Source organism: Mesoplodon mirus (genome assembly GCF_964341445.2).
Source record: "Mesoplodon mirus genome assembly, chromosome: 4".
NCBI classification, from domain to species: Eukaryota; Metazoa; Chordata; class Mammalia; order Artiodactyla; family Ziphiidae; genus Mesoplodon; species Mesoplodon mirus.
The window spans coordinates 159189196-159201679 of NC_138979.1; the positions used below are offsets into that span (position 1 = coordinate 159189196).

A 12484-nucleotide genomic window follows, 5' to 3' on the forward strand; every position below is an offset into this window, starting at 1 on the left:
AATGCCAGGATCTTTTCGTTTATTTTCGTTTTAATACAGTAATGTTTATGAGACATTGCTGACTCTCTGAGAAGGCCTCAGTTAGCTACGAGAAACTTTGCAGTTCTAGTAACACCTCACATTTGTACTTTACACCTTCTGAAATGTTTTGACATCCATTATTTCATCTGGGCCCCTTGCAGGGGGGAAGCGGAAGGAGGTGCAAGCCCTTCTCACCTTAGGAAAAACTAGGCCAGATTTACTACCTCTTGACTTTCAAGCTGTCCTGTCATCCCAGGTGCTCCTTCCACCTGAACCCCTGTTGCCAGATGAAACCTCCACTCTGCCTAGGAAACCTTCACTCCAAGCCTCACCAGGTAACTACTACTGCTGAAGCTTCTGGAGCCCCCCAAAACCCAAACCCTGACCTCCACAGGGAGCCACTGCCCTCAAAGGGTTGGGGTTAGGGGGACAAAGTGAAGGCAATCCTTGTGGGTGGGGATGAGAGAAGTGAGTCTCTGGGTTCCCAGGGCATTTACCCCTCCTCCCCAAAACAGTGGTTGTTCCACGGGGGAGGGGGGTAAAAAGGTTGAATTCTATGACACTATCAGTATTTTTTTTTTTAAGTTTACAAGGAGGGAGTTGCCTGTACTATCTAGAAATGTATTCCCTGGGTTTTAATAAGTTTAAAAATGAAGGGGGACCTAGGCACATACCTAAAAGTACTGAAAGCAGGGACTCAAATAGCTACTTACACACCCACGTTCATAGCAGTATTATTCACAATAGCCAAAAGGTGGAAACAACCCAAGTGCCCATCATTGGATGAACAGATAAACAAAAGAAGGCATATACATAGTTTCATCTTCTGAATATTATTCAGCCATAAAAAGGAAGGAAATTCTGACACCTGCTGTAACAAAGCTGAACCTTAAGGACATTGTGCTAAGCGAAATAAGCCAGTCACAAAAGGACAAACATTGTATAATTCCACTTATATGAGGTGCTTAGAATAGGCAAATTTATAGAGACAGAAAGTAGAATGGTGGTTAGCAGGGACTGGAATGGGGGTGGGAGGAGGATGAGGGGTTATTGTTTAATGGGTACAGAGTTTGTTTAGGATGATTTTTTAAATTCTGGGAATGGATAGTATGGATGGTTGCACGACATCATGAATGTACTTAATGCCAGTGAACTGACACTTAAAAATGGTTAAAATGGCACATCTACATGTCATATATGCTAAATATACATGTTATGTGTATTTTACCACTAGTAGTAAAAAAATTTAAGGGGCTGCCTCTGTATGCTGGAGGTCAGGGTGACCATTTTGTTTTGTTTTTCTTTCATTTTACCTCTCACAATTTAGGTTTTTATGAATTCTCTGATAGGTTTTACAACCCCCCTTCCTCCTTTAGACTTGTAGAAAATTGCCAAGGGAGCTTCCAAACAAAGGAAAGCCTGATAATAACACCCCCAGAAGAATCTGGGATGTTCTGGAGGCATGTCACTGAATGAGAGGCAGTGAATTCCAGTTTAGACACTGCTAATACCCACTTGGGTATGGCCAGACTCTGTGGGTCTGCTAGACACCTCCATTTCCTCAGCAGTTATCATGGGATACAACAGAGGAAGCTCACTGAGACATCAGTACAGGCCCACCTGCTTCGGCTCCCTGAACAGTCAGGTAACTGCAGCTGCCCAGATGGAAGTGAAATAAGCACTTTATTTCCATGTTAATTGGGATGGGCACTGTGGTAGAGGGGAGGGCTGTTCCAAGGAGACTGTAGATAAATGAAATCCAGAGAAGAAAAATCTTTTGCTTGGTTCCCTGTCTCCCTCCATACATTTAAAGAAAAGAGGAAGAAAAAGATAGAATGTTCTCAATAATTCCAGTCTTTTGCACAACCAAAAACTTTATCTGAGTGCTTGTAAACAACAAAATAGGCTCATTAGTTTGGCCACTTCTCTTTCCATCCTCTAGTTGGAGTACTAATGAGAAGAAAAGTGTTCAAAAGGGATAATCAGAAGAAAAGTCCACATTTTAAATGGGCCACCACCTGGTCCTCAGGCTTGGGCCCTGAGAAGGGAGAGATTAGAACCCCAAATAGTAGCATAACGTGGCAAGACTGGATCAGAGAAGATGAAACTACGGAAGAGTCTACCAGTCTTAACTCCCCTTTAGAGCCACACTTTAAAAACAAGGAAGGGGACTTCCCTGGTGGCGCAGTGGTTAAGAATCTGCCTGCTAATGCAGTGGACACAGGTTCGAGTCCTGCTCAGGGAAGATCCCACATGCTGGGGAGCAACTAAGCCTATGCACCACAACCAGTAAGCCTGTGCTCTAGAGCCCATGAGCCACAACTACTGAGCCCACATACCACAACTACTGAAGCCCGTGCACCTAGAGCCCGTGTTCCGCAACAAAGAGAAGCCACTGCAGTGAGAAACCCGTGCACCATAACAAAGAGTAGCCCCGGCTCACCGCAAGTAGAGAAAGCCTGCGTGCAGCAAGGAAGACCCAACGCAGCCATAAATAAATAAATTTATTTTTTAAATAAATAAATAAAATAAAAACAAGGAAGAATTTGAACACTGGACCCTAACTATCCTCCTCATCCTAATTAACCATGGTAAGAGCCACAAGTTTTTGACCTGAAAGGAATTTTGGCAATCAAGGTGCATCACCCTCATCTTAAAGACAAGGAATATGCAGCTCAGAGAAGTTCTGTGTCTAAGATCGCATAGTTAGTGGGTGGTAGGGCTGAAAACAGAGCTCAGATCTCTGGGATCCTCTCCCAGAGCTTTTTCTCCTCCATTACTCTGAAGCTACAAAAGAAAAGCCAGTGGTGAGAAACGAATGTGGAAAGAGGGACAGAGTTTGAGACAGGGCCACACTGATAGCAGGTGAAAGTCTGGGGACTGAAAAACCTTCTCTGGTGGAGCTTCCAACTGAAGTTAATACAAACAGCAGATTTTCAAAGTGAAAAACAATGAAAAAACCTCACTCATTTCATAGCAACATGAGACGACCACAAGGGGGATTAGACATGGGCCATCATTGCTCTTTGGGCTCTTAACTAAGGCCTGGATGGTGCAAGACTCAATGTGGGCTATTTGAACCCCATTATTAGGAGCTCTGAGCTCAATCCCCTTGCCCCTCCCTGCTTCCAAACACAACCCCCTAAATCTTAGTCTCCTCAAGGCTTCTCTCTTCCCTTGCCATTCCCACCCACTACTATTCACAAACACACAACCTAGAAATTCCCAACACAGGCTGCTCCTCTTTTCCCACCACCCCCCCAGCCAAAACACCTCTTAACCACTACTTTTAAAACTCTGATGCAAATCACAGGCTTCAAAAACCTTCTTTCAGTGACAGTTTTATGACGCTAGCTCCATTCATCCATATGGTTTGACAGACTGTGAAACACTAGTAACCGGACCAATAAGAGAAACACATTACACAAACACCACAACACCTCATCTCTCCCCAGTTGCTCACACAACTAAAGAAAACTTTGGAACTTGCAGTAGATCATAATATCGGTCTCTCTTGCTGTTAAACAATCACCTTTTCAGAGTTCCAGACCACACAGTGGTTTTATCCACTTACCTATCCTCTCCCCACCCCCACCCCAGGCCACTCTTTTATCTTTTCTTGTTAAATACCTACATGTTTAAAGACTATTTAAAGCTAGGGTCATGCTTACATAGGTCCCTGCTGGAAAACCCTGGCTGGGCAAAAACTATTTCAGTGGTTATGGCACTTCTTTGGCCAGGGGCTTGCCACATTGGGCTACATTTCTATCTTCTAGTGACTTTCAGAGCACTCAGAAACCACAAAAGTTACTTTGCAGAGGTTGGGATAATAAACAGGACTGGATTCTGGTGCCTTTTTATGACCCACCCCCAGCACCACTACAATCAGCATGGCTGCACTTTCAAAACTGAAACATCAGCCTCAGTTTCCTTTCTTTTCCCGGCACAGGCTCAAAACAAAGCCTGTTGACCGTGGCATTTCATTTTTTGCCTTGATCTGAGCAGATGGCTCAGGAACAGCTTTAGACATTACGGTGTTTCTCAGATGTGCCTAAATTTCAGCTACCTGCATGATTCCAAAAAGACAAAGGAGGATAAGGAGTCTCCAATTAAGTTGCCTCTGAATTCCTGCCCACTTTATGGAACTTTATGGAGCAGCTCCCATTCAACTGGAGACCTCTGGATGTCTCCCAGGTGGTCTGCAGGTCCGGCAATTTTCAGAGGTTTAACCTGTGACGATGCCTTCATTTGGGTTCTGGCAGAAATTAATATCCTTTATGGGTATCTCATCCAAACCAGACATTCTTCCCACTGAAAAATAACGTGTGCTAACAAAGTTTGGAAATTTTAAGGATTTTTTTTTTTCCAGTGGCAACCATAAGCAGATGCAGAAGGTGGTTCTTAGGCATCTGTCGGCTTAAAATGTCTGAGGGTCCTTTTTCATAAGGGGCTAAAATAATGCCCATAAAAAACTGCAAGTTCACAAATTCCCAACCGTAATGTTCCCCATTTAGTACCTACCCACGCACCCCCACCCCAACAGACAGAGCCAGAAGGAGATTAGAACCAGGAATGTGTCCCCCCTACACCATCCTCTCTGATATCTAAACTGAGTGCCACAGCAAGAGTGAGGTCTGGCTTCTAAGTGGCAACAATTACACAACTTTCACAGGCACAAAACCACTTTAGATTAGAATACACTGTCTCCAGATCATAGAATGTATAAAAAGACAAAGATCTGAGGTCCATCTATGCACGTGACCAGCTGCTTGACCTTGGCTGAGTAAGTATATTTGCTTCTCCCAGAGCTGTGTCCTTAATAACAAAACAGAGATATAAAACCATGCCTCCAAGCGAGGGAAACTCCTTACAAAAAAGTTTCAATACAATTACGTATCTGTATGTTCACATGTTACAAGCGTGACCAGATAGTTTTCTGCTCTCATTATTTATAAACAAATAGTTACTTGGGGTAAATCCCTATTGGCTTATATGGAATAATTAAATAATAATAACAGTTACTCTTTTCTAAGCAGGCAATTAGTATAATAGATATATACGTGCATAATCCTGTCTGGCAGAAGGTGGCAGACATTCCCAGTTAAGTGCATACAAACCAGGGTTTTGATAACTTAATAAAAGAGTAAGTTGTTTAAAGTGTTGACAGCAGATTTGGGGGAGGCTGGCTAACCTGAAGTAGAATATCAAATAAGATTAGAATCTATATTAAAAGCAAAAACAAAAAAAAGAATATAGCAGGGGAAAAAAAAAGCTTTATGTTTCCTAGGTATGTAGAAATCAACCAGAATATGATAGGTAATGTGGTGGACTTACACATAGACCTTTATCAAATCCTTATTTATGTTACCTACATAACATGGCCTTTTACTTCACTACATGGTCCTTATCTTGCGTGTAAATGTAAGAAATAAGGGTGACTCACACATCTAGGCTCAGACAATGTAGCTGCTAAATTAAATAATGTGCAATACCTATTTACACATCATACATGTCTATCGATGCTTTTAAATTCTATCAGCCCAGATGTGACTGCTTGGTTGTGGAGCCACCTGCCGTGTCCCCTTTGTGATCTGATCAGTCCAGGCGGCTCCTGTTTCTGCCTCTAACACCCTATTGGGCAGTAATAAGATGTTAAAGGCGACAACAGACAGAAAAGCCAGGCTGCCAGCTTCAGAGAGGATGGGGGTGAAGGGTACAAGGAGGAGGAATAAGAAAGGGAGTTGAGGGGAGATCAAAGACAGGCAGGAAGAAAGCGCTAAACTGCTGAGAGAGGAGATGTGGCTCCAGGAGCTTGGGGCCCTACAGAAGACCCCAAAGCAATGAGATTCAAATTGTGCCATCCAGTTACTCAAGCTATTGAATTATTGAATGTCCCACGTGGAAAAAGCTAGTGTAATGAAAAATGGTCTACACCCAGCATAGGCAGAGCCCTACAGAGGTGTTGCATGAAACCTGGGCTTGTTTCTTCCCAGAACATTACCTACCACCACTTTATCCCCCAATCCTAGAGGAAACCTTTGTGTGACCAGTTTCTATAGGGGGCGTCCTTGGTGTTGGCCTTTTTTTTTTTTTTTTTTTTTTAAGGGAAGGGAGAGAAAGACTCAGAACGCACACAGAGAAAATGCTGATGTTGTTCAGCTCCGTTTCATTGTCAAGAGGGACACAGGCGGATAAAAACATAGCTCTCCAAACCTTTCTCCCTGCTCCCCTCCTCCCAGCACCCCCATCCATCCCTTCCGCTGGATGTGCCTCTGCGCTTTGTTCTAATTTAGCCCATGCATAATTTATTCACGTGTGTATTGTTTCCTGATCAGCAACTTTTAAAAACAAATGAAACATATAAAGATGATCTATTAAACAAGTTGTTTTTAAAAATAAAGGCAGATGTTATAGGTCTCGCAGTAACAACATGCGTGCTCCTACGTTAGCAGTTTAAAAACCATCTAGGGCGCAGGAGGCTCGGCTGGTCGGGGGTATTGTTTACACACCCTTACCACCAGGGAAAGGGGTCGGGATGCAAAAAAATGAGCGGCTAATTATAAATGACCATTCAACTGCCACCTAGAAAAAGCAGGCTGGGGTGTTGTGTGTATGACGACACAGAATTACAAATACATCACATTGCAACTGTTTCTAATTATACAAAGTACAATTGTAATAATTCAGAACTAATTCCAATAACCAGCCCGCTTCTCTGTCCCTTTCCCCACTTCTAACCCCACCCCACACAGACACCCTCCCCAAATACGCACCCTTCTTTGGTCCAAAAAGCAAAAATAAAAAACTGGAGCGGCAGGAATGAGTGTAGAGACCTTGCGCTCGCCCGCGCGTAAGCGGGCTCCCGGGTAATAACTAGGGTACCGCTTTCCCAGTAGGAAACAAACCTGGCTCACATGTGAAAATAGATTTCTCTAACTTGAGTTTACCAGGAGGCATCAGCCCCGCTACGCGTTTTCGGCTGGAAATGTGAAAACTCCAAATCGGCTGTGGGTTCGGTAAAAACTCACAGCATCAGCTGCGTGGCAGCGCTAGCGACCAGGAGAGGGGATGCGGCGAAGTTACGCCCGTTTATTCTGCCATAAAACATCTTCTTTCTTGGGTGAAACGCTGTGGCGTTCAAGTGCAGCGTATCCTATCCGAGCTTCCGAGCGAGAACTGAAGCCGAGGGCTGCTCTGTAATCAGCCTCAGCTTCCAGTGTCCTCTTAGCAGCGTTGATACATATACAGACATTTAAAACTCCGAGATCTGGGACATTCCCACCCTTTTCCCCTATTACCGATAGGAGATAAGCTGGTGCAAACACCTCCCGTTCTCCCCGCGCGTTCCTTCGCGTTAAGAACCCCCTGCCGCCCTCCCGCCTCCCCGCGTGCGAACCTGGCTTTCAACTCCTAGGGGAGCCCCGGGTGCTGACGCGGATGCGCTAAGTTGAAAGAACCTGGGTGGGTATCCGCCACGCACCCGCGAGAATTCGGCACGAAACGGCTCCCACGCGCACCTCTCCCTCCCCTCGCCCGCGACTTCCAGCTGGGAAGTCCTAATCCCAGGCGCGCAGACCCACCCACCCACGCCGCGCCGAGATCCGGAGGGAGCGCCCCTCTGCCAACATTACTGCCAATAGCACCCCTTTTAGAGAGACGCTAGTTTTCCGAAGCCACCCTCGGCTCCGCGATCGCGAGCGGACTTGGCGGCTTAACAGTTCCACCGACTGGAAGGAAGGAAGGAAGGAAGCCAGGATAAAAAGGAGGGGGAAGGAAGGCGAGCAGGAATTGGCTGTCGGACCCGGGGACTGGCCCCCGCGTGTCCTCTCCCAGCCCGCCCCCTCCGTCCCGGATCTGGGCGTCCGCTCAAAGTCTCCCGGCGGCGGCCAGAGGCACCTGCCCCTCGTCTGGCCGGGAGCAGACGCAGCCCGCTCAGGCAGGGAGCCCCAAGCTGCCTCTCGCCTGCTTCGGCTTTTCACCCGGGGGAGGCGAGAACACCATTCATACGACCTGCAGCTTGCCGGTCTCCAAATCAACCCCAAGTTAACCCGAGTCGTTAATTTACTACAGCCAGCTCCCCCACAAACACACCCGGAGACACACCGGCGACCGCCCGAAGCGCCGTCACGCTCCGGGGGCTGCCCCGGCAGGAAAGCCCCGGGCAACCACCTGGGCCCCAGGGCTCCCGGGACCCGCTGCTCCCCCTGCGGTCCTCCCAACTCCGGAAGGTTTGCACAAACTCCCCGCAAGCGATCGGAAGGCAGAGAGCGCCTTGCAAACTCCGGAGCTGCAGCGGTCCGCTCACCCCGGCGGACCTAGCTGTGGGGCGGGGGCCGCTGGCTCCGGAGGCGCGGGGCTCAGCCAAGTGCACCCAGGCCACCCCAGCCTGGCGCTCACCCCCAGCAGGGCCGCCCCCCGCGCCGCGCTCACCGCCCCGCGAAGCCGGGGACTCAGGGGACCGTGCTGTCCCCGAGCTGCCCACGATCCCCTAGCTGTAGAGCGCTCGAGCTCCTGGCTTCCCTGCCGATAACCCCTCTCTCTCTGTCCGCCAATTTAGAAGAACACGGATGTAACAATTTTCTTCTTGTTAATTGCATCTCCTGACATTTCTGCGCGTTGGGGGGAAAAAAAAAAAGATGAAGAAGTAAGAGCTGAAAGAAAAGAGAGAAGCCCCGCCGCGGCTGTAGGCGCCTGCAAGCGCAGTGCATAGGCAGCGCTCGGCCCGCAGAAGGCGCCTTTTTTTTTTCAAATTGAAACCACGCGGAATATGTACATTTTTTAGTCTTACTTACGCTTTCAGGGGGTTGTGAATGACAGTCGCCATTTTGCTACAATGTAACAGAATATTGTCTGTCTCGGAGTTCTAAAGGTTTGCTCAGGGGAAGCGGAGAGCCAATCAGAGCACGGGATACCGGCCCGCCGGCCAATCGGCGCGGCTGGTCGCCAGGTGGGCGGGGCCTGCACGGTGGTAGTTATTAGGGGAGCTGTCAAAGCCCAGAGGTCACTCCCTTTTGTAGAGCCCGAGAGCAAGCGGGTCTTAAAGGGGCAGTACCGCGCGAGCAGCTCTTTTTCGGATTGAGGAAAGTGGAGACGCGCGGGAGAGTATATTAGTTTGGTTTGAATCCCTACTTTCTAAATAACTGCAGAGAGTTGCGCTCCTGGACAGAAATGTTTAAGTCCTGGACAGAAATATTTAAGTATTGCCAACAAACCACTGAACCCCATTCATTAGATTTTGGCTTTCCTGTTACGTTTTTAATCCTCCAAAGGGCAAATCCCCTTGTTCCCGTGCAAAAGTTGAAAGGCGGCCGTTTCGTCTAACAAATTACTACACGTGTCCTGCCGTTTGCTAATACTCTGGGTCCTGCGGCTTCTTAATATTCTCCTTCCCGAAGTGTTGTCTTTATCTCGGCCACCTTCCTCTCTTGGTTTCTTGAACTGCCGCCGCCGTTCCTGGCGACTCCAGAACAGCAACTCCCCTCCCCCTGCAATGTCTCAATGTCAGGCTCGCTCCCTCCTGCAGCCTGGGCTTTCGTTACGTAATGCGCGGTGGTCACTCTGGCGGTTCCCCACTACCACATCTTCTGTTCTCGCACACACCAGAAACTTCTGAAATGGTCAGATTCCGGCTGGCTTGAGAGCTAACTGGGGCCTGACGCTCTGACCTTTTAGGCTTAGGGGAGGAGAGGTTTAAGGGAACTTTGGAAACGCTTTCTACCCCTAGGAAAGCGAGTAACTAGACAGAAGTTGTGGAACCTAGGCTGGGTGTTGCCAGGCTCTCTTTCGGGGAGTAGCACATGCGATTCTGGCGTCAACTTTAACTGATTAGATAGAAGGTGAAAAGAATTTGCTAATGAATAATCCGATGTGACCCGAAGCGTTCAGAGAGTCTCTGTCTGCTTCAAGTCAGTGCGAACGCCTCACTGGCGAACCCCTGACAAAATCAGGAGACTTCTGCGAAGCCAAGCTTCCACTGGGCAGCCTGGAAGGTCGGGGTGGATGAAATCGCACTAAATCATGAATAGGGGCCTCGTCAGTACACAGAAATCTGGCTACCGTCCCAAAGTTGTTTAATCAGGTCAAATAGCTAAGATAGTGGGGGAGGAGCGAAAAGGGGGGAGAGGAGATGCCAAATTGCCAGTTCTTCAAAGCTGTGCCCTCTCACTTCCTTTCTCAGTGCTCCCCTCAGAGCAATGGATAAAATAAAATAAAAATTTTTTTACGTTCCACAACTTTCAGAGCTCAACTCCATACACTATTAGAGTTACGGATAAACAGAACAGGACTGAATCAGTATGTTTGTAAGACTTGACATTTTTAACCCCTTCTTTCTGCCTAGTTAATAGCAGAGTCAAGTTCTATAGATTGCTTTGTAACCTTTTTTTTAACTGAAGTATAGTTGATTTACAATGTATTAATTTCTGCTGTACAGCAAAGTGATTCAGTTATACATATATATATACATTCTTTTTTAATATTCTTTTCCATTATGGTTTATCATAGGATATTGAATATAGTTCCCTGTGCTATACAGTAGGACCTTGTTGTTTATCCATTCTATATATAATCGTTTACATCTGCATCTTACATCTGCTAACCCCAACCTCCCTGTGTAACTTCTTTGCACAGCTTCTTGCAGTTTGAAAAAGTTATCCCCTTTAAATTCAAAAAATCCTGTCCTTATTAATTTGTCAAGGGTTTGGTTCAAAAGCTAATACTTTTCTGAGATGGGCCTTGACAACATTAAAAAGCAAGCACTGTTTTCTGACCCAAGAAGTATGAGTTTGAACTACCAGTCAGAACTCCCAAAGCCTCTTTGAGATATCAAAAGCACAGCAATTCAGATTAGAAGACAACAGTGCATTTTAATATATGCAGCTAGATAAATAAGCAGGAAAGGTAGTGCCTGCCCTGAACAAGGCTTACAATAGGAAAGGGAAGACAAATTTATATTACATATTAAAGAAAAAATACATACTCTAAGCATGTATGGTCATTTATTGAGTTAAGGCCAAGATGCAGAAACCAGCATAATTTCCAAATATCCAGCACACTTGAAAATGGCAGAACAGATATGTCTTCATTTTGAGAAACTAATCCAGAATTTAAACATTTAAGTTACATTTTATAATGATTGAATTGAAAAAAAATTATTAATTAAAGACAGGATTTGGGTTTTTTAAGTACTATAGCCTTGCCTTTTATAATCTAATGGAACGTCATTTTAACTCTGTCAACACAGGTATGACTTTTAAATAAACAGAATTGTTGTGGATTCACCTTTTATAAATTATAAGACATATAAGAGTTATTATTAATTTAACTTTGGTTTTTATGTCATAGATCAAGATTTTTTCTACAGTAAGGCACGTTCTGTCAATTGGCAGATTAATCCCATCTGCGATGAGAGCAAATTGTTCAAATAGGACTTAAAATGTACTGATCTCACCTCACAAAAAAAGGCACATTTTTTTTTGCCAGAATGCCCAAAAGCAAAGGAGCTTAGAGTAGACATGTTTAAATGAGACAAGAACCCTAAAAATTTGGGGAGAATGTTAAATTTTACATTAATTTTGCAAGGAAGTGCTGTATATGGTTTAGAAGTGTGGACTCTGGAATCCACCTGCCTGAGGTCACCATTTGCCAGCTGGGTTATCTTGGGCAAGTTTACTTAGGAACTTGAATGTCTCAGTCTCCTCATCTGATAAATGGCAGTAATAATAGAACCTACTTACCTACTTAAATGAAGTAACACATGTCAAGTGTCTGGTGCATAGCAAGCTCTCAATACATGCTGATTATTATTTTTATACAGATATTTAATTCTTTCCTGTTGGCATAAGGAATGAAGGGGATCCAAATAAAAAGATGCATCAGAAAGTGAAACTGTCCGTCAAGTTTAGATTTTAAACTCATTAATCCAAGAAAAATTAGCAAAGAACAACTTTGATGAGAACGAAATAATAAGTAGGACTAGTTCAGTTTGGGGGGTTTAACTACTTAAACCCCCCAAATGCCCTCTTACTGACTGTAATATCAAGAGACTTTTGAAATCCCATCTCTAAAGCTCTATAGATAGTCATATATTTGAATACACTCCATCCCTCCCCATCTCTTTCATCATGATTTAGTTGGTTAGGTGGCTTCATTTGGAGGACAGAGTAGGTCCAGAATAAACACTTCCCCACCCCACCTGGAGAGTCTAGAGCTGTGCTGTCCCATATGGGAGCCATAAGTCACATGTGGCTCCTAAGCATTTGAAATGTGGCTAGTCTGAATCCAGATGTGCTGGAAGTGGCAGATGTCATAGACTGAGGACCAAAAAGAATGTAAGGTATCTCATTAATAATTTTCATATTGATTACATGTTGAAATGACAATATTTGGGATTTACTGGGTTACCAAAAAAATGTTATTAAAACTAATTTTACCTCTTTCTTTTTAACTTTTTTAATGTGGCTAC

At 45.2% G+C, this 12484-nt stretch overlaps 1 protein-coding gene across 3 annotated transcripts in view; it reads right to left on the reverse strand.

Moving 5' to 3' along the window:
• The window catches only part of DPF3 (double PHD fingers 3), a gene marked incomplete at both ends in the record, with an annotated part of 259119 nt that extends 250274 nt beyond the window's left edge, over positions 1-8845 (reverse strand). For all 3 annotated transcript variants that reach the window (XM_082618154.1, XM_082618156.1, XM_082618155.1), the window contains one exon: positions 8814-8845. In XM_082618154.1, the coding sequence (XP_082474280.1) occupies positions 8814-8845 (32 nt within the window). The remainder of the gene's footprint in view (positions 1-8813) is intronic.
• Between the last annotated feature and the right edge of the window lie 3639 nt (positions 8846-12484).